Source organism: Cydia amplana, chromosome 14 (assembly GCF_948474715.1).
Source record: "Cydia amplana chromosome 14, ilCydAmpl1.1, whole genome shotgun sequence".
Taxonomy (NCBI): domain Eukaryota; kingdom Metazoa; phylum Arthropoda; class Insecta; order Lepidoptera; family Tortricidae; genus Cydia; species Cydia amplana.
The window spans coordinates 17,418,459-17,441,535 of NC_086082.1; the positions used below are offsets into that span (position 1 = coordinate 17,418,459).

Here is a 23,077-nt window from a genome sequence, read left to right on the forward strand (position 1 = left end):
CGCGTGAGCGCGTGACGTCAGTACGCGGAACGACAAAACGCGGGCCGTGCGTGCAATACGGACGCGGTCCGGATACTGAATATACTTATTACTGAGTGGTGCGGGGGGAGCATCACTGCAGCAGGGGGGAGGGGGTACCAACGACAGTGAATGCGGGGCGCGGTCCGTGACTGGTGCGGAGGTCGTTAACCGTGACGTTGCTATGTCGGGCGGTTTACGGAAACGAATTCCGCGTAACCGGTTACTGAAACGGCCCTATTCTGAGAAGCTTTAGTGTCTGCTATAAATATGTATAAGTCGGCGCATTCTAGCAAATAAAGATAGGAACTTATTTTGATTTTTGAAGTGAAAACTTCTTTAGCGGCGCTGGGCACTTTTTGAGGTGGGAAAAAAATGATAAACTCGAGACAGCGTAAGGCGATCACATGACCGTAAGAGGCATTTAAATCAATAAAGAAAAACTCAATGACATTACATGAAATCTTGTACGGGCTGAAATACGAGGATCTCATAGTTACATTATAACTTTATATCACTCAAATATAATTCAATAAAGCTACATCTTGATGAAATCGCTAATAAAAGTAAACTCTAGTACTGGTGGATAAAACTCAAAATATCATGACCAAATATATTTATATGCTAGGTCTGCAAGGTAACTTTACAATTTCTATTCGAATTTTAAGCAATTAACGCTACAAATTTGAATTCGAATTTTAAACAAGCTCACTGACCAGCAATTTCGGAGCTAAAGTTTTTCAATAGAAAGGAGGATGGGTCAATCTGCAGACATTTTGGACTAATCATTTTCACTTCTGTCGGCACTCCCGGAGTGCAACCCGTTGTTTTTTTTAAACAGGTTACTGGCGGTCCTATTCTGACAAGCTATACGTATTTTATAAATACGAGGTGCAACTTGAGCACTGTAAAGGCTCTGGGATCAATCTATTTTGTACGTCATAATTATTGACTTATGTAAATAGTAAGTTTTACATATACATAATTATTATGTAATACCACAAAAGAAAATAATTCAAACTGATTTTTATGTCTGTCCGTCTGTCTATTCATCTGTCACAGCCAATTTGCTCCAAAAATCTAATACTGGGCTGATCGAGTTGAATAAATTTGGTACCTAATAAAGGCTGACCCAAGACCCCCAAGAGTAAACGAGTAACGTTCAATAACTTTTTTTTTCAGAATTTTTCGTTACTTTATATTACAGCTTTCTACAGGCTTCTAAAAATTAATCTTCCTAACTAGTCAGCCATAAGCATATGAGCTTTTTAAGCCTGTGAGGCTCGTACGTCTTAAAGGACAGTATTAAGGACCCCGGCGATATTGAATTCGAACTTAAGCCTATTCTTATTACATGTGTAGGGTCTTTTATACCGTGAACTACCGAATACCAAGGGACCCGACCTGTATCTGTGTCAATAGAAGGGACGAAGGATCGAATAAATAGTGACGTCATCAGCCCTGTCCAAAGAGGGACCCCTTGAGAGACTCTGTGCTCTTAACAATCTAAGCTAGACCTTATTTATGTTGGGATAGAGTTGATGTTTGAATGTGGGTTGTGAGTGTTAGGGGTCGCGATCAAACATAGCCGTTCCCAATGGCTCTCGTAATGAGAAGAATGATTTTGCATGAGACACGAGATGGACTACTTACGTATGTATTACATTACAGTGTGTGTATGCACAAAGGTTTATACAGACAAACCATGTTAATAGGGTAGGTATTTCACAACTTTCTGAATGTAGTAAATTATCCTTTTCTTATAAAACAATTATTTACGATCGGTTAGTTTGCCTTTGCATCATCCAGAAAAAATGTGGAGCTTTTAAAGAAATTAAAAGAACATTACGCACATAAGTAGTAATTAAAGTAAATGTAATAATTGTCTCTATTTCTTGTAATCCTGTGCCATCGTTCCACTTCCATTTCCATGAAATAGAGGATTAAATCCTCTATTTCATGGAAATTTTAGAGATTACATTTTAATTACACAGATTAAATTTTAATCTGGAATGAAAAGTTTAATGTTTATTTTTGCCAGGCAGGATGCAGGATAACTACAAGTTTCAGTGCATCTATGTTTTTACGCTACTGATGTGTGGTGGAGATTATTGGCGTTATTTGTCCTTCCTTTTAATCCTTTATCTTTACACTTCTGTTTAATAAAAGAAGACCAAATTCAACAGAGTTTTGTAAAAGGTTGCTAACTTTAATGATTAAGGGGCTATATCTGTTGCCTGGACTTGGCAACACAGTCAATAAATCCGAGTAATGCGTGTATCATGGCGATGGTGTGTAACAGGCACACTCTACTGCACATTAGTAGACCTTATGTCTATAGCAATAAGGATAACGACAAGTCAGTAGTACCAACAGGTATATTGGGCTTGTGCCTGACAGATTGACAGCTGTGACGCGGGCCGAGAGTGCGTTTGACAGTTGTATAGTCTGTCTCTGTTCGCATTGGTACATTGTTCGACAAAACAACACGCAAATATTGCCTGCTACTTACGAGTACTGGGGAAACTGTTCAGTACTTACAGTACCTATGTAGATTGTTAACCACAAGGGGTGCCTTTCACCCGAGTTAAACACTCTACTTTTCATTTCGAATACGAGGAAAGTAAAATACATGTGCATTTAAACAAACGGCTTTTTATAAATATCAGTACTTTTTTTCCGTCGGGGTATGTTCGCATATTGCAGCCCCCCCCCCCCCCCATGTACTAAGCACAGCCACAGAGTGTTTAGTGACAGGGCATTTATGATAATCATGGTAATTGGAAGTACTCCGAACTTTTTTAGTGTCCCTTAGACCCTTACATAGAATCTTAGTTTGCAGATTAGGTGAGCTTTTGTCTCTTTGACAACGTAGAAGAGACGTAGAAAGATGATCTAATTTGGCATGAGTTTTGTATGCAGAACTTCTACTCGCCCTAATTTCTTATTACCAATTGTACCTTCTATTACAATTTCTAGCAACAAAACTACTACCAGAAAGATATAATTATATGTTACGTAAATGATCATGTCAAATTTCATTGTAAATTAAGCATGTCTTTTAAAAATAAGAGCGTTGCGTCGCTTTGATTGTATGGGAGCGGGTTTTTGGTGGCGGGTTCGTGTGACTCTTAAATTGTATTTGTCTTCAAAACATCGCACACAGTCCAACAAACGACTTTCATTTATCTCCGCAGAAAACGCCTGAAGCAACAAAACAAATTCTATTTAATTTCCATTACTTCCGGGGCTAGAAAAACACAAAAGTTCTTTATTAAATTGACACAAAGGAAGTTCGGAATGGGACTCGCTGTGTATGTTTCGTATTGACAGAGGCCGACGGGTGCGAAGGATGAAGATTGAAGCCCCCCCCCCCCCCGTTTTACTCGATAGTTGGAAAAGCCTGGCTGTGAAACACTTCTAATAGTTTGGTAAGTGCTTTGGGAGACTACGGGTAAATGGGAATGTTGTGGGAGCTTAGTAATTATGAGATTAGCGTAATTTGCGAAGATATAAGTAGTGAGAACTTTTTATGCTTATGATTTTGCCAAGCATCACATGGGTACGAGTATATTAACTCATACAAATACTAAAACTTTATTAATAACACCAAAGTACAGGTCAAATAGTTTCAGTAATAGGTACAATAGTAACTTAAACCAAATATCTCAATGTCACAGAGTAATATTGATTTACATATGAGTCTTTTCATTATAAGTATTCGGTTCTAATTATGAAGTCGTTGAACCGACAATTAATCCGTCTTCCTTGTAATTACAACATGTCCCGCGGCGTCCGCCCGGTCACGTTTAATCGTCACGTGCGTCGTAACGTCGCCGGAACGTGTCCGGAACGCGGTCGTAACGGCCCCGGCACATGCCACGATTATTGTCGCGCGATAAACTTTTTTACAATCGCCATTAACTTCCGCGTTAACTTAAAGATCTCGATTGAAGTTTTAGTGCGAGAATTTATGCGATGTCTGGAATGCTTTTCGTAATGCGCCATTTTGGAAGCCGTTAAAATACGGAAAGATCAGAAAGTGGAATTAAAATCGCTCCCAATCGTTGGTAATCGCTTGAGAAGCAATTTCATTTCAACTTCTGTTTTTGTAAAGCTTGAAGGGTATAAATATGATCTAAAGGATTGATTGCCATTGAAAAACTTTTGCACAATATTATTTCGTCCTAGAAAGTTGCGTTTATTGGATGATGAAATGGGGTAGCTATATTTTTCCAAATAAATGTCTGCTATGGAAATGGATCACAAAGGGTGTGAATGGTGTGATATTCGTCTATAAAACCATTTGAATATTCATAATATTGCAATGCAAGATTTAAATTCTTTTTTTTTCTGGTTTCTTGCAGTAACAGTTTTTCGCAGTAACAATTCTGGACCACGACATGTGTAGTGAGTTAGTGACCACGCGTGTGTATGTGTTCAGAGTTCAGATTAGAGAAGAGTAGAAATCCGCCAAATTGCCCCATAAAGCAGACATGTAAGTTCTATTGAGGTGTGCAGTAAAGAATACCGTACAAATAGGTAAGACAATGAACAGTTTCGACCCTGGCCCTGGACAGTATTTATTGCAGTGTCCACAGCACACGTGTGCGTGTGGTCAAATGAGAGAAGGGTAAGGCGACACCCGGCATGTTGAGCAGACATATATGCCGACGGCCAGAGGTATAATACATATATACATGATTATTATGTACCTATTATCTTCTCATATACCGAGAAGCGTTGGTAGCCTGGTAGTAAAGCCAAAGGAACGTCGAAAAAAGGATGATTACATGATTTATTTGCAGCTCTAGTTCTAGTGACATATACGATAAAGGAGTTCACGAGCTAATCGCTGCATATCAGTTTTTTATAAATTATATTCCAGCTAAAGCCTATATAAGAATTCTTATGAATTATATACATAATATAATATATAAAGTTCTAATTCTTATAATAATTCTTCCATTAGACTCCATATACAGCAGCTGTAACATGTTACACCTAAATGCACAAAAGAACGTATTACGGTTGAAGCCGTTTAGCCTGTTACCAGCGAACCAAAAAGTCCGGTGTTCCACTTTCCTCTTGTGCCTTTTACCGGATGTCAACGAAGAAGTAGGGGCGAACGTATTTATTTATTTATTTTCTTCCACACGATGTCCTCTCATCCTATCTGCCCTTCGGCCATATAATTATAGGCTCACTTTAGCAAGGGTTGCGTTATCAGCTGATCGCGGACGTGACGCTGACGTCACGCGCCGCATCCTATCTGCAGGTACCTAATCAATCTGCCCTTCAGCCCAAGATGCTTTAGAGAGTCTTCACTTCGTTGTTATGGTAATAAGACTGAGTAGTCGAAATACGCAACTTTCTGGAGAAACGTACAGTTGAGTAGACATCCATCTAAGTGGTGAAAATATAAATGTTGTCACGTAGAAAGATAGTGGAAAGAAGCGGCGGGGATTAATCCGAACAATTCCTCGGAGCGCTCTATACGAGAGAAAATCTATATGAGTGACCCAAATACCAGCTTAATAATTATCTATATCTCGCATGAGTCACCTCCATGTTTTCGCCACTCGACAACAATGGGTATTTATTGACATGGAGCACCATTGTTGGCCCCTACTGCGGCAGACAATTAATTTGCCGGCACGTGTCGAGTAATCTGATATTATGGGTGTTTTTCACTCTGATTGACACTTATCGATGTGTTTATGTAATTTGATTAATTTATTATGGGCTGTCGCATGTTATGTGTCTAGTAAAAATGTTAATAAATCTTATTGCGAGAAGATATTGCAAAATTCGACCTCTTAGTCTCACCGTACCGTAATTGCTGAGCTGAGCCTGTGCTTGTTTTTATGAGCTATCTAAGGATCAAGTTAATTTCGTTGTTCAATACGTAAGTATGAAAAGATAACCCTAAATGTGTCATCAATTAAAGTAAAGCCGTAATACCTATATGTGTAACGATAAGGTAATAGTAGCTACACACTATGAACGACTTGTCCTTTTGAATTATGTAAGTACATCTTGTTCTGTACTGTCCCAGCCCTTACGCTGAAACTGCAGGATGTAACTTTTATTATGGAAACGGCGTACTTATATTAAAATAAGATGGTGGTCGTAAACGGGACTTAATAAAAAAAAACAGTTAGCGGGATGACTCGTATATACTCGTATCCAGCTCGTATTACAAATGTTACGGCGCTGCCAACGAGCCCCGCGTTATAGCTACGTGTAAAGTCAGAAGCAGAAGTAGTTAAGAAGGTCATAATAAAGCCAGGAAACTAGAAGGAAACAAAAGATGTGGCGCGCCGTGTGAAACTTACGACGGAAGATATAGCTGTCGCGCAGGTTTTAGTTTATAAGTAATGTATTTTTACTTCTGAAAATATACTTCTGTTTAAAATTTTGCAATGTATCTGTCAATTTTCTTCATAAAATGAGTGATAGATCATAGATTAAACGTCATACATATGTAGAGCGGCGGCGAACGTCACTCAATATATCATGGAAATTGACAGATACAGCGGCGGTATAAACGCCGCAGCAGTATGTTCAATTATGTAGTGTGTGCATGTTATACAAGGGCCGTTTTTTACGACAATAGCAGCCAAACCGTTCCCAATATAATAATACCTTGGAGTCCTTGGGGTAGCACCCTCAGCCCTCCACGAACTTCATGCGACACGTCCGTTTCATGTTCCCGAAATAGAACACAGCTGATTCTCCGCCATTCATGACAGGAAGCATAGCTAAATATCTGCACAGCCAACCAGAATAATAACTGAATGTTACAAATAAATTACTTACATATCCAACTTGCAGAGCTAGTGATCCAGACCCAGAGTCGCGCCCGAGACAGTGAATTTTCCACTTTTAATTTATTTCTAAGTGTGGAGTCGTTTCTGCTTCAACAAAATTAATAATTCTTAGGTATTAAACTGACTTTGAAAGAAGACACTTTTTTTTCCAAAATGTCGTGCTCGCGTTAGGTATAAGTAGGTATTCAAACGTCTGGTTTGCTTGCTAAGATTCATTAGCAAGTCACACTATTACCAGGTTTCTTAGACTTCTTAGAATGCTTATCACCTGGCGGGCCGTATGCTTGTTTGCCACCGAAGATTTAAAAAAAGAGCTATGTCCTCGGTAACCGTTAGGAACAGCATCCTTACATCCGTGCAATGTATGTTTTTTCCCGTAGGCATTAATAGATACTCAACCAATACTCAACCTTAATTTCTTGCAATAAGGTATACATTGAGTTAACTGTGCCAAAGAAAAGTACACGACAGAATTAGGAAAGGGAGACTGAAACACGCACAATGAAAACAATGTATTGTATTTCGCAATTAAACGTTTTCCACTTATTTTGAGATACAATTATACGAAACACAAAACGAAGATAATTTAATTGTACTAATTAAGACTAAAGGAAGTGTGCTTGAGATATTTAATTTAACGAAATTTATACATATAGGTATCTACAGTTCGTTAAACTAGAGATTGAAGTATACTACAGTGCTAAAGAAAAAGTGTACATACTTACATAAAAAAACTTAAGGATCTCTTATTTGGTGTTGAGTATAACGACGAAACAACGCTTTAAAATGCTCAATTTTCTCAATTTTTACCACCTTTTACTTAGCTTTACTTGTGTTTCAAATTTTGTAACTTAAATTTGAAACACTTCCTAGTTTCTGATTTAGTTGCAATTTGGAGTAAGTACTTTCTTAATTCCGATCGATAAAAACAAAATAATATACAATACAAACATAGAGCTGGATTTTTAACTCTGAAAAACTACGATAGCAAATGGTCCTCCTCGATAGAAAAACACAAACACATCGAGTAAGAAAGGGCTCAAGAAGTACCTACTTGGTTAGACATGCAAATGAAAAGACGTAGGTATGCCAGCAATAAAACTATGTGTAACATACTAACATACATTTCGACAGTAACTTTTCTATATTTATTAGGAATCTATTAACCGTGAACATAAAGCATACAATCCAATTGAGATCCTTCTTTTTAGAACTAGTTTTAAAATATTGACTTTTAGCTCTGTAGCATATCTCTCTGCTAAAGCTCACATACAACACTTTCTTTCACATTTCTCAGTTGTATCGACTCTTGACCAATCGTTAATTTGTCGTTGGCAGTAAGGTTTACGAACGGAAAGTCATTAGTCGATCGAAGTAGGTACAGCCAATTAGAAGCGAATAGCACTCTCGTCCAACTTCGTCGCAGAACGATGCTAAGTTACCGAATACCCCCTGCTCAAAGTTCGATTGAAACTAAGAAGGACGAATCACAGTCTAGCTTGTATTAAGACATTTAATCAAAGTCTGATACCACTCTCTAGTCTCTAAACATTGTCCAAGCTAAGTTAAACCTGACTTCAATGCTACGCTTGAATGCTTGGATTAATTTTATCACATGATGACACTAATATAAGACTATCACCATATATGACGGTAGACGAATAGTGCACGAGGAACATGTCCACCAATAGGAACGTCAATATAAATGCTCGCACTAATAAAAATGCTTCGCTCTTGGGATAATTTCCGATGGATGCTCCTATAGCATGGTCTCTATAAAAAAGGTCTCATAAAGAGATCAATATAGTCAATATAGATATTGTCTTAGCATGCATCTTTCTTATCGAGCTGTGTGCTACACCCTTTCCAAAGCCGACATAATGTAATTACTTCTGTCTTAAAGTTTCTACTATTTCGTGGGCAAGATAGAAACTTCAGGAAGAAAAGGCTTCTTCTCCCTTTCGTCCTCATCGTCCCCCGTCGACAAATTTACAGGATCCTCACTCTGAACACACTCAGGAATCACTATCGGACCTTCTTCATCATCTAACAACTCATGGAGTAAGTTCAAACATTGTCTTTTAAAGAGTCTTCGTTTTTTCAGAGGCAATTCTTGGTAGTCATTATAAATTCCTTTGAAGAACTGGAAGTATGAGCAGGTGTCGTCAGGCCCGAAGGATAGGGAGGAGGATGAGTCCTCATTAGGTTCGGGCTTGACCTCGAACTTCTGGCCCAGGGCCAGCCAAGGGCTGGACATGAAGGGCTTGATGTCCACGTGGTCGCTGGAGCTGCCTTCGGCGTCGGGGTAGGTCGGGGCCCAGGGAGATGGCCGCCTGTGACAGACAAACATTGTTTAAACAATAGTACAAGAATGAATGTTATAGAGTGAAACATGTCATTAATACTAAATATTACTAATGAATTTAGTGCAAGATAAAATTACCTTACAAATTTGGCGTAACCTCTTGAATGTAAATGAACTCAACATTTTAACTTTTCTGCAATGATATGTTCAACCCCTCTGATACCATTTAGGGATAGTTTAAAAGATACTGTACAGGTATACTCACACGTCAGTCGCCATGTGGTCTCTAAGGAAGTCCAGCTCATCAGCCAGGTACCACCTCGAGACCATCCGGCCTCGGCCCGTCACGGCGCCGCTGACCTCGTTCCTGAGGTGACGGGAGTACGAGTTGCGGATGTGGGACCACTTGCGACGAACGTCGGCCACTGCGCAGACAAACGATTACACCATTATTGATTACACAGAAAAATGCATGGATCAAGAAAAAGCTGAAAGCTATTTGGAGAGTTCGTGAAAGTGTAAACCAATAATAATACTTTTATTTACACTTCAGTGGATAGTGGACGACTGCTTCGCGTTCGCCATACAAACGTATTCCCATAATTTTCAGAGTTATCGAGATAAAAGGTAAAAACCCGCTCGACGGCCACATCTGTCGCAAGTTTCATATGTTTTGTTCCTTCTAATTTCCTGGTTTTACGCCCTCTATTAAATTATAGTTATGGTACGTATAGCTATGCCTTTCATTCGACTTTTTTTAGGTATTATAAGAGTTAGGTGGAAACCTTTCGACCATGGGGACATGAAAAATGGGGACTACGTTTGTATGGAGAAGAGTTAATTTACTTTAGGTACTTCCATCCATTCCACATTAATAACTAATAAGGTACCCTGCTTTTCACACAATCTCCAAGTTTTCCGAACTTCAATATCTCCCCCGCTATTGCACCCCATTTGGCAGACAATTTACAACCTCCAATTTCACCCTCTAAAGAATTAATTTCCGGGACAATAGTACCTACTTATATTGCTAAACCAGGTTGTACTGAAATTATTCGTCGTGGTAAATTGCATCTACCTATACCTAAATTCCTTTTTCCCGCGTAGTTTAGTTACAACTATCCATCCATCCAATAATTAGACAACCAATCCTGCCAACCTAATACAATACATTGTAAATGCTAGGGTAGCTGTCTATCTTCTGTTACTATATACCATACCTATTTATGATTAAAACTGAACCTATTTAGGTGATGGTAGGTATGGATATATTATGAGTTCCAAAAACAAGAACGGATAGGTACAGTCACCTGCAATAAAATGTTACAACATTACAACGAAGACCGCCTAAATATCTGACACGATCTTATTTGTAGAACCATAAGAGCGTGTCATATATTTTTGCGGCCTTCGGAGAGTAACATATACATATTATTGCAGGTTACTGTATAACTGTACACATACCTATAGTTTATGTAGTTTTTAATATTCCCTTCTTTCTTTCCATTTCGGAACTTTATGTCTACTAATTCTTAGCAGAGGAATTCGCCGGAAAAGCTAGTTTATTATAATACATAGGTATTTAATATATGGTAGAATGAGTAAAGAATTTAAATCGGCTCAAGGGGGGCATTGAACTCATGTCCATACGAATTTTACAAAACACAACAATACAAGTAGGTACATAGTTACTTATCACATAATGTGTAACTGTTTATCAGTAATTAGCTATCTGCTCAAAATGATGGCATAATTCATACCCCAAATTATTTTGACCTCCCATTTGAAACAATTTTGTACTGATCTAGGTGTCAACTTATAATGGTCCTCCAACACCTATAAATCTTTGACTTCCCATTTCAGACAATATGTAGAGCCAGACCGTAACTAAATTGGCAGCGATTTTGATAGCCCTATGCAAGTGTAATTTAAACGTCATAATTTCAGAGGTTTGACGTTTAAAATAACACGTGCACAGTCTGGGCTATCGCTGCCAACTAAGCTTGGTCTAACTCTATGTAGGTACCAACCCAGGGATCACTTTAAAAACTTAGACTTTTTACACTCGTCACAATTCCAAATTATTCTGACCACTCATTTGCAACAATTGTTATCGAAACACGGGTCACCTGAATATGGTTTGTCAGTCCTACTTACCAGTCCACCCCATATGGTCCGCCACCTCTTGCCACAACTGCTTCACCTGGCTATAGTAGGAAGCCACCGGCATGTTGTTCCTGGCGTACAGAAGCCTGCGCTCGCGCACCAGCTGTATCATCCGCCTGTCATCCGCCTGGCTCGAGTCCACCAGTCTGCCGACCTCCGGAGTCTCTTCCGCTCGGCGTTTTGGCATTTTTGCCAATTTTATGTTCATTTAGGTCACTATTTCACTTCAAATGGGGAAAAAAGTAAGGATTGACGATCCACATTGAGGATCCTTTGTGATGCAACCGGGATGGTAAGATAAGATGTCCATAAGTCGCATGAACATAATTGTTGTAGATGGCGCTAGTTAACAAATTCTCACAGAAATTAAGAACAAATATATTTCGCTATACCTATTTATATTGCTTATTGAGCGAAGTTTATGATTAGCTAATTACTTACATAAAAAAATAAGCAATAAAATTGGTCCAGTTAGTAACATCATGTAAGTTTTTAAGTGTATAGAGTCGGAACTCTGCATAGTTATCTCGGTCCGACTGGCATTTGCAGTGACAAAGTGTGGTTTTGTCATCATTATTGTCAAATTTCTAAGAAAATACGACGTTTATAATGAATAACACTCCCAAACTTGTTCAATGTTATGTTCTGTTCAAGTCGGTGCAAAGTTAGCTAGAGACGGACTCTACATTTATTTGTTTCCCGCGTAACTCCTAACGCCACCTAGTGAGCGCGCCAAGAGAAAGTTGTCCAAGCGCTCTACAAAAATATACCGTAAGACCTCGCTAATGTCACGCCATCTAGAACAACGATGAGTTAATACTCGCGAAAGACGAACTTTGATAACCAACTGTGTTTAGTATAAACTAGGAACTGCTTTAAAACTAAATCGCGGCACTAGATTTTACTACTAATTAGATCAAAACTTCGCTAAAACTTCAAGAAAAACGCGGCGAACAAAATGGACGTCGCTTCGCGGCCAAGTCGCGGCGCGGACACGGCGGCGCGCATGGCGGCAAACACACACGCGCAGCGCGAAACAAGCACACAAACACCATCTCATTCCACCACGTGGTAAACTGCTATGTGTGAGCAGGAGGGAGAGAACACGCGAGAAAGCAAGAGCGCAGACGTAAAGTCCGAAGGCAAGTCTTTTTATAAAATCGATCGGTCGCGGGCGGGGCCAGCGGCCGGTTTTTTACGGACAAAAGAATCCAAGCTAAGATGAGGACTTCATTTGATAGTTTTACTATAAACTATACTAGTATTATAGACCTAATAGTGAATGGTTCCCGTTTTGATGGTTAGAAATAATCTTCGTTTGATAGTTTCACGGAATAAACTACAAATCTCTAAATTATGTTGCGTTGCGTGGCATTACAGTACCTACTTACTGTTAGGTACTGCAAAATGTAAACTCAGATTAGTTGGCCAGCGCGTTCTGCTTGTTCTACATTGCAAAATGAAAACTCATTTTGTTTATGGAACTTTTCATGTTGGTTGTGCGTGGAAATTTCCATAAATTTAGGTACCCATATTTGTGTGACCTATTACGAACGTTATTTTTCTCATATTACCCAAGGCGATATAGGTAAAGCATCATGTCCATATATTCATTCATTTAAAAAATTATTAGAGTCCTAAGGACCGCATGTACTTTGGTAGAGTCGTGGTTTTGTATTTGTATTGTTTTTTGGTTGCCTGACCCAAAAAACAATTTACGATAATAAACTGTAACAACTAAAGCAAGTTAGAGTTTAGTATGTATTTAGCTAGTATGTATGTATTTGCAATAGTGACATCAACATTTTCTATCTCCTGTGCTCTTGTACTTACACAAAGCGAATTCCAAAACAGCAAGAGTGCTTATTGTTAGCGTAGAACAGTTCTTAGTGTAGGTATATTGACATTGCTTACATGTTTTAGGTTACAATGTAAGACCTCGAGACTCCTATCAAATAATAGTAATCTTAAGACACTCGTACGCTGTTTCCATCGAGCGATCGACTCGGTATGGGATCGTAATGACATCCCTTATCATCGCGTCCCAAGGCCATTTCACGACGCGCCTAGCAACGACTTTTACAACGCCAATACCATACATTACTCGTTTTCTTTACCAACTCCTTACTTGGCGTGGGCCTGACGCAGCAATGGAAGGTCTACATTGAGATAGAGTTATTTAATTAAAAGATAGTACACAGATAAATAAAGCGTAGGATTTAGAGTGATTTTGTTTTTATTACCGTACTCTCTATCGTATGATGGAATCCTAAACGCGAATTACAATGCCAGGGGCGTTTTTTGTGAACTAGAAGGTTTATTTTCTCAGCGAGGCTCAAGGTAATGCCGGGCGTAAAACGGAACGCTCAATGCGAAAGTTATTTAAACGAAAAATGAGGTTCAGGTGATTGTCAACGCTTCTAGAGATAGCACGAAAATGGTGGGGTCGGATAATGTGTCGTGTTTTATATTCCGATGCCGTTTGATATCGTATGGCCGTCCAAACACTCTGTAATAAATATTCATAGTAAATCACTCATAGGTGTACAATATTTAAAAAATCTAAGAAGACATGTATTATATGTCAATTATCAACTTTATCTCAGTTATTTACGTTAGTTTCATCCTCTAATAAATTCTGAACGAAATTTAATAATTTTGTTTAAAAAAATAACCAAATGAAAATAGGAAAATCGGACTTATATTTATCAGCACGGTGGCGCTTTCAATTTTCTATAATTTTTCATGTAAAAACTTGCCCAAACAACAGAATAACAAAAGTCCTTCAAATTCAGATCCCCTCAGTGTAAGTGAATTAGAATGAATTATATGTTCCACGAAACTCACTCAACTGTAAACCAGATTGTGACGAAGGTTCGTCCCCATCGAAACGACGACACTTGCAATGAAACACATTTTTCATTTCATAATTATGTGTATTATGACACAGTGCAAATGTATCATAACTTTTGACTGATTGTCCGGGGATGGGATATATCTTGTTTATTAGCTGGAATATTAATTGTTGTATTTTTTTAAATTAGCATAGCTTCTTTTACAGTGGACTTTAAAGTAAATACTGTACAACCAAATTAACTTGAACCCTAAAAGAACTAAAGACCATTCTACCTGAGATCATTATTTTAACCGGTGCTCTATGGCACACATTTCGGCACGTGCTTTCAAGCTGATGCATTGCCTGCTTTGACAAACTGTGGAACACGTTTCGTCCCTTGATTACTAAATTTCAATTATGTTTCCTGAATGAATTTTGACTGATCAATAGGTACACCTTGTCCTTCCGTTTTGTGCAACAATTCTACATCTTTCGTGTAGTCTTTTATACTTCCAAAGTGTGTTATGGTTTATGATCTGGCACGCGTCAAGCTGCGAACGACAATAAGCCTTTACCTTCAGTTCTAAACATCCATGTTCACTTCCGTTCTAAGCATTAGGGTTTTTAGGATCATCGGCGCGAGTTATGAGACGAATAGGGTCAACCCTCGACAGCTGCCTCGGCCAATTAACTCAAGTTATGTCCCGGATCCCAGCCCCGGGGATGTGCTCGTAAAAATGATGCCAATTTACGATAAAAAGATCGTGCGTCTACGCTCCCAACTTTGGCAGTGAAGTGCGAATTTATTGCGTAAGTTCGGGAGTTATGCATAAAGATAAGAGGTTTTTTAAAAGCCGTAAAGTCGCTGAGTTGAGAAGCCGGACTATTCAATTAGACGAGGGGCGGAGTTGGTACTCCCCCGGAGCGTGATTCAAATTTAACAACTTGTTATGGTTTTCATCTTATTTTGCTACCACGTCGAAGGTCGCGCACGCGGCAAGGTATATATTTCATATATGTAGTATGTATCAAGACGATCGTCAGTCATGTCAAAACCATAACAAGTAATTAAAATCTGAATCGGACTCCTTCCCTGTTTTGCGATTTTGGTAGGAGACTTTATTATAAGAATAAACTTTTCGAGCAATTATCATTAAAGGAAGTTAAAGCGAAAGTTAAATTTTGGACTTTTTGGAGTGAGCGCTGTTTAGTGTAGAGTCGTTTGGTTTTTCGATAAACGGTCGAAATGTTTATTTATGTTGTACCTATGTTACTTCTGCAACAAAACCATAATTTTGTAAAAAAAAACATGGGTTGACGAAAGTGGGATCGACAAAATAATTTCAATCGCTCTTGTGAGTCTTGTGTCAGCTATCTATATAGTCGACTCCACAGACTTAAATAGTGGTCGACTCGTATTAACATTAGGTACTTAATTACTACTATTGGATTTGGATTTGTAAGTATTTACCTATTACTTACTCGTATTCTAATAATGTTGACAATCCTTATTGGAGCTATAATTTTAGTTCATTAGTATTGTTATTATTTACATTTTTATTTTGACGATCATGATAGATATTCATATATTTTTGACATTAATTAATGCAAACTTATTACCTATGTAATTGTCTATCATGAAATAAATAATCTAATCTAACCTAGTAATAAGATAAAATAGAATTCCCTCCGGCATCTAAACTCAGAAACAGCTTTCAAACTATGAAATTAAATTTGATCTAAATTATTACAATTCTTCAAAATGTAATCTTTTATAGGTACTTTTCATCATCAACACACCTTGTAGGCGCGTGTGTCATGTAGATCATAGATCACAAAAGATTGTAGGTACAAAAGGTGTGTTAATTGTGCAGACACCTTTCCAGAAAGGACAAGGTGTATCAACGTCAAGTCAACAGTTCATGAAGCTCATTTGCATTGTGCCATAATTAACGTATGAAAAACGAGCTTCGGCGCAACAGTAGACGGGGACATACGACCGAACCCGTTACCTATTTAATAATACCGACCTATATTACAAATATTACAATCTGTTTTGTAGTTAGATGAGTTTAATAAACATATGTCAATACAAATATATAATATCTTTTGTTTTTCTGGTCAATTCTTTTAGAAGAAAGTATAAGAACGGTTAGCCGGGGTTGAACGTTAAATTGTATATGCTGGGAGTACCTACGTAAGTCTGTGTAACTGTAGGTATATGGCTTGACAGTGATTATGTACTTAGTGTATTTAGATATACCTAGCCGCGTCGTAGGTAGGTACTTAAAGTATCTATATAGAAGAATATCACAACTTTTCGGATTGTTGGCGGAGTGAAAAGACTTCACCTCATATAGTTCAATTATAACATAATCCTTGCCTATTTATGGGATTATAAAGCATCCATACATATATTTTGTCATACGTTCACAGAGTAATCTCCTCAATGGCTCTCTAGAGGAAGGTGCGAGTAATTATCTCGCCCCCGGTCATCCATCATGGCCGCCGACGTTTGCCGTTTTGTCGACGCTGCCTGCCGTGTCCGCTAATCTAGTGCCTTTCGACGGGATTGTTTTTTTACAATTTGACGGAGCACAATCGATAAATGTATATTAAGGGAAGTTTGCGTTAGATTGCTCGATCAATCGAACGAAGAGAACAATATTACTTAAGTTGCATTTGCAGTCGTAGATATCAATTTTAAATCATCTTCATCAAGAAGACACTGAAAGATTAAAGCTGTCTCTTGGATGTGGGGTTGTCATATATAAAATGGAATACCCTAACAAAAGTTTGGAACTTTAGACATCTCTCTAAAAATCCTGACATTTTCTGGACGGTTATTTCTCCAAACATGACCCAGTGGGCCACTAGCTCCTAAACTAGCCATATGCTGTATTAGCTATAGCATAACCTATCCTTTCCTCTACAGTCTACACGACTTTACACTTTTAGCTAACTTCTAGTGGTTAGTTAAGTTTAAAAAAACTCCCCAACCAAGTTCTTCGCATTCTTGGCAAAGGACCTAAAATTCTGGCATGGCAACCCAAATGTTAACAGTTTTGGACGTGAAATAATTACTATCCCAGTAAAGGGGGAAGAGATCGCTCATAAGTGATAAGACTGCTGACTGTCGACACCGTTTAATTTGAAGGCATATCTTTCTACGTCGTGTTTGATTTAGATTTACAATATAAGTAGGTATAATCTATTTATTCGTTTATTGCTTTTAGAAGGAAGACAGACCTCTTATGTGCATTAAAGTGTATTATTTAAAGCTTACTTTTCTTAGGCCATTTTTAAATATCAACTTAGTACAAGGAATCGGAAGTCGTTAATCTATTTGTACACACCGCGACCACCCTGGTGTGTGCGTCTTAAATTTACGGGTACTGCGTAATGGTCCATCGGAGTATCGTAACAAATTGACGGTATAAAGGTGAAGGGAGCCATTGTTACAACCCTTGGTGTTTGGTGCCATACGGCTACACCTGGCTCTCGCGTGCTGAATACACCTAACAACACCATTGATGAGAGTCAATGAGATGAATAACATCTGAAGTGTGTACAGAGGGTACCGCGCACAACGAAAATTATTAGAATTTTGATATCTTACTATATCGCTCGAATATGCAAGGGGGATAGAAGCATTAGAAGCAGATGACTAACTTTCGATGTTCACTGTTAGGCCCTCAGACTCAGAATCCAATCCAATTATGTTTTTCAGGAATAACTTTTCTATCCGACCATTTCGACGTAGCTGCATGGGAGCCTAGCCAAGATGACAATCGTAAATAGAAAACGCCAATCGAAACTTAAATAAGTACCATGGAATGGAAATGGTCAATATAGTCACGTGACTTTTTCTGGCATCTTTGTTTGTCTAAATTGTGAGCGGCCATCACATCAAGCTGCCAAATGCTGCCATACAATATTTTATTCGTTTGGCGTTTATCGATCTATGTACGATTCTCGTCTTAGAGAAAAATAAACTAAGCTAGGTTAAAGTTTTGAAACTTTTAAAAAGAACTACATATAAGATGGCAGTGGATAAATACTGACATTAATAAACAGGAATTAATTTAAGATGGCATTGCCAATTTCCATAGTCTATAATGAATAACATATACCTAACGTCTTTGTTTATCACCCATTGTCAGATTTAAACTCTTTAAATAACACATTAGACGCGCGGTTCCCGACTGCTAGTGCTAGTGCTACTACGGCACATTTTACCGAAGGGTTTTTTGTCATTTCCTCCATAGGAAGTTCATTAGTGTTCTATACCGGCAGGATTCGCTCCACAGACCATCAGGCTCTTTATTATTATTCACATTACCAATTTAATCTGATCTGTGTCCATAGATGTTTCTTACCAATCTGAAGGTCTAGTTATACTAGCTAGCTTGTGGTGGAATTTTGGGAATAGGGTGTTTATCAAAGTACCGCAACGGATGCGCCGGCGCACACGTCACTAAACAGCTGATGCCAGACGTAATGCGTATTTGCTGACGAGAGATTGGTCTTTATTGTCATGTGGATTCGGTCTGATTTTGAAAAAACATCGTCAATAAACAGCTGATGCCAGCCGTGACTGTGACGTATGTTATGTGACGTGACATTGGTATTTATGGTTCTATAGATTAGGTCTTATTTTGAACAACAATGCTTCTCGGCTACCGCAAGCTATGCGGCTTCAAAAGATAAGATGTACTAACCTAATTCGATAGGCATCAAAAATTTGCACCATTGTAATAAGTAACCGCGGTATTCGGAAAACAAGATCCGTTCTAGACTAGAGAAAGATACGATATGTACTAGATACGTTGTAGTTTACATTTCAACTAGTTCTCTTTTGCAGCTCAATTCGGGCATAATGACACTTTTACGTTAAAATATCGTAATAATATCTTATGAAAATCGTTCAAGAGTATCTTCAGAATCGCGGAAATGTCAATTTTGAAAGGCTAGATCTTAAAATTATCGTTATCGTATCTTGATGATGTCTAATAGATGTCTAGTTCAAAATCCGAATCGGGCCCTAAGTCTCAAAATGTATACCTACATATTTTTGAATATAGTCAAGGTGCAATGTAATCAACATTCGCTCATTAAGTACAATCAATTTGGATGCAAACCGACTCGACAACACCTGCTAACTAAATTGCCGAATTTGAATACAGCTGCACAATGATACTGGTTTTGTTGTTGTTTTCACAATATTGATTACATTTTAGATAGGTACCTATGTATGACTGACTACGTGGCGGTGCACGATGGTATCTGCTTTTATGTTTATTTAGCACACAGGACGACAAAAACTTCAACCCATAGAGGTAACGGACAGACAGACAGAGTCACAGAGGTAGAGAGTTTCGTATTTATAATATGTACTTGTGGCTAGGGTAGGGATAAGGATGGAGTTGCTTTTTAGGGTTCCGTACCCAAAGGGTAAAAACGGGACCCTATTACTAAGACTCCGCTGTCCGTCCGTCCGTCCGTCCGTCCGTCCGTCCGTCCGTCCGTCCGTCCGTTCGTCCGTCCGTCCGTCCGTCCGTCTGTCACCAGGCTGTATCTCACGAACCGTGATAGCTAGACAGTTGAAATTTTTACAGATGATGTATTTCTGTTGCCGCTATAACAACAAATACTAAAAACAGAATAAAATAAAGATTTAAGTGGTGCTCCCATACAACAAACGTGATTTTTGACAGAAGTTAAGCAACGTCGGGCGGGGTCAATACTTGGATGGGTGACCGTTTTTTTGCTTGTTTTTTCGCTTGTTGTGCTCTATTTTTTGTTGATGGTGCGGAACCCTCCGTGCGCGAGTCCGACTCGCACTTGGCCGGTTTTTAGATACGAGAACATCCGTGGAACGTCGCCCGTAATTCCCGTTCGTTACCAAGAGACCGGTAACGAATGCACATGCGTTTCGTAATTATTCACGGTTCGCAAATGGATCCCTCCCGGTAACCGTGTCATCTGTTTCCTCTCCAACCGCCGATCTCGCTAATCACTAATGGCCTGAAGTGCTTCTATCCGCAATTAATGTCCTTCCCTCCTTACTCACAACGACGTAAGTAACACGACTCTTCCAACGCGTAACGCCTTTTACAAACTGTAATCTTGTATCTAATTTTAAAAACGACCTAAGTAACGCGATTGGTCCACCTTATACCGCCATTTTGAATCTACGGAACCACTTTTCTTGCTCTAAAGTCTCAAAACGCCGTAAGTGTAAAAACTATAAACGTCGTAAGTGGATAAATCATGATGCCGAAGCGCGTCCTTTCGGCACCATGGCGAAAGTGAACAACGATAAATCTCCACCGCATCAGCTGATCTTCCTCGAATTCTAACACAAACTTAGAACCTTGTCGCAGCTGTGCACTACCACATCGGAAACTTCTACGTTTAACGCGTTACTGTGGTACAGTCAGCAATAGTTACGGATCAGACTTAGGGTTGCCAGATCGAAAGGCGCTATTATCGGGAAAAATATCAATGTTTCGGGATTTTGGGCCTTAAATCGGGAAAATGAACCATTCAAATTAAATTAATTGTATTAAAAACAACGATATTTTACATTATTGGCACTACGTTAGCTGCTCTGCCCAATCTCGCCACGCGCGCCCCGCGCGCACGCTGATCAGACTACGCGTCAAAAGTATTCTACCATTATTTACCAGCTTAACAAATCGAGATATGTCTCTATAACTAGAAAAATTTGACTGTGGCAAATACTTTTGAGCGCAAGAGATATGTCTTTATTTAGAAAAGTATTCGAGGGCAGCATCGCGCACATACTTTTGAACCGCTACTATTGACGCTGACTGTACCTAGTAAGCTAGTTGGAATTTGGAACAGCTGTGTTCCGTCACAAACATATGTTCGGATGTTTACGCGTTCGCAGAAACGGTTTACTCTACCTGCTTGACTTTTTTGAATCCGGGGACTTTTGCAGTGTAAATGCGGTCATTAGGGAACGTGTACAATTGGCACCTGCTTGGGGTATAACGAAGTTATTGTGGTCCCGTGGCTTTGTTTGGCAACAATATTACTAACTTCGGAACTTATCTCTTGGGATTCATGCTTGTTTCCAATTTCAAAGTAATTTATAACCATCTGGTTATTGGAAGGTACATAGAAATTTTTTAATGCATCGTATCCAAAGCTATTTACCTACATAAAAAATTGTTATTAAAACTAATATACTTATTTGTAAACGATATGTAAGGAAGAAAAGTATTTCCTTTTTTTAATCAACTATTTTTTGGGAAACCTTTACTAGGGTAATCAATCCTTTTACATCAATTTATTTAAAAAAAAATGTTGGTCGGACGAATAGGGGTAGCTGTTTTGCCAATTTTAAAGTAGGTAAGTAGATAATGGAATATGCCTTCTACATAATACCTACAAGTGTACCTATGACTAGACTTCAAGTAGCTCTGACTAGTACTTGCTAGTACCAAACTAGCGTTCCTATACATCGAGCACAATCTAGCTCGCAGGTCATCGGCCGATACCGCTCCACTTAGGTATTTATAGTCTCAGCCAGGACAGGAACGGGGGGATGCAGGGGGGGGGGGGAGAGAAACTGCGCCAATACTCGCTTTTCTTTTTATTCAATTCCTTTACTTCACTGTTGTAATTTAATGTACAAATTATAAATTATAGGGTTTAAAGTTTAAAAGTAAGTACCTACCTAGTTTTAGACTATTTTATTAATTTTAACAACTCAAATAAATAGTCCAATACTACAACTAATTGTAAGTATGGTCCACAAGTTCAATACCTACTAATGAAGTATCAAACCCAATGTGATTTTAGTTTTTTTTATATGTATTGCATTTGTGACAATATGTTGTCTCAGAACGGCGTCATTCAAATAGAAGACACAAGGAAACGAAGTTATTCGAGTTCGTTTTTGACCATAGTTGGGAGGTGTTGTACTATTCGGTAGGTTATGTATATATGTAGTTGATGGTTTAATAGTTAGCACGCTATTTCTCAGGGCGATGTATTGTTATGAATAATTTTAATAGTTAGAGACAGGAAGACACGAGAACCCGAAAAATAGTGTAAGTACTCAGTCTAAAACCGATTTTAGTGGTATCTTAACTCAATGAGTTATTTATTTAAAATGAAGGGTAAACATTCTAGTGATTCGTTATTTTTTTAAGAATGCTTATTGCCTAGTATAAAAAAAATCTAGGGTAAATGTACCAGTGCATGATGCTAATAAAATGTTCAATGATAGTTGACTTTTATACTTAAACTTTTATTATACGTATGTGTCAATTACTGGTACTTTTACAAATAAATTTGAGATCGTTAAGAAATCCAGGTATAAAATGCTTAACTAAGTGTTTATATCAATACTGCTTACTGGTAATCAGATATTAATAACAATAATTATTATAATCTTGCACTAACCTAGTTCACGCTTCACGCCCAGTCCTTTAGGATTTAATGTTTATTTTACATACTTAAATTATTTATTGGTCTTACGCCATTTTTGCTAAAATATTGTCCGTAATTTTACCTACCTTTTACTTACCTACCTACCTACCTTGACCGGAGCTGTCTAATTTTTTTTAAATTTAATTGATGAAACAATGCTTATTTTTTGCTTCATCATAAGGAACTTCACATATATAAAGGATAACTTAGTTTCCTTGATAAAACATTCTTTCATACATTAAAAAAAATCTCATAATAATCAAAATTGTAGGAGGTGAAATCCAGTCATGTAATATCAATAGTAATTTTATTTTATTTTATTTTATTTTATTTTAGTACATGGAAAACCAACAGCGCTACATATATCCAGAAATTACAATAGAATCACAGAGCCAATTATAGGTTCTCACTTATAGAAATACAATAAATTATAAAAAGTTTTTGCCCAACTTA

The 23,077-nt window shown here is 38.2% G+C and overlaps 1 protein-coding gene and 1 long non-coding RNA gene across 3 annotated transcripts in view; both read right to left on the minus strand.

Annotated features, from left to right (window-relative positions):
- The window catches only part of LOC134654266 (uncharacterized), a 290,346-nt gene that overhangs the window by 132,996 nt on the left and 134,273 nt on the right, over window positions 1–23,077 (minus strand). The gene's annotated exons all lie outside the window — the stretch shown is intronic.
- Window positions 8,758–11,602, minus strand: LOC134653869 (uncharacterized). The gene is made up of 3 exons (XM_063509232.1): window positions 11,314–11,602; window positions 9,422–9,581; window positions 8,758–9,184 (listed from the first exon to the last, which is right to left on the minus strand). The coding sequence occupies exons 1-3, from the start codon at window positions 11,528–11,530 to the stop codon at window positions 8,761–8,763; spliced, it is 801 nt and encodes a 266-aa protein (XP_063365302.1). The 5' UTR covers window positions 11,531–11,602; the 3' UTR covers window positions 8,758–8,760.

What these genes read in the sequence shown, in the direction of transcription:
- LOC134653869 (XM_063509232.1), bottom strand. Translation starts at nt 11,530, where the DNA reads ATGAACATAAAATTGGCAAAAATGCCAAAACGCCGAGCGGAAGAGACT. An exon ending in GGACCATATGGGGTGGACTG is followed by an intron (nt 9,582 to 11,313) that starts GTAAGTAGGACT and finishes TTGTCTGCGCAG; the next exon opens with TGGCCGACGTTCGTCGCAAG. An exon ending in GACCACATGGCGACTGACGT is followed by an intron (nt 9,185 to 9,421) that starts GTGAGTATACCT and finishes TGTCTGTCACAG; the next exon opens with GCGGCCATCTCCCTGGGCCC.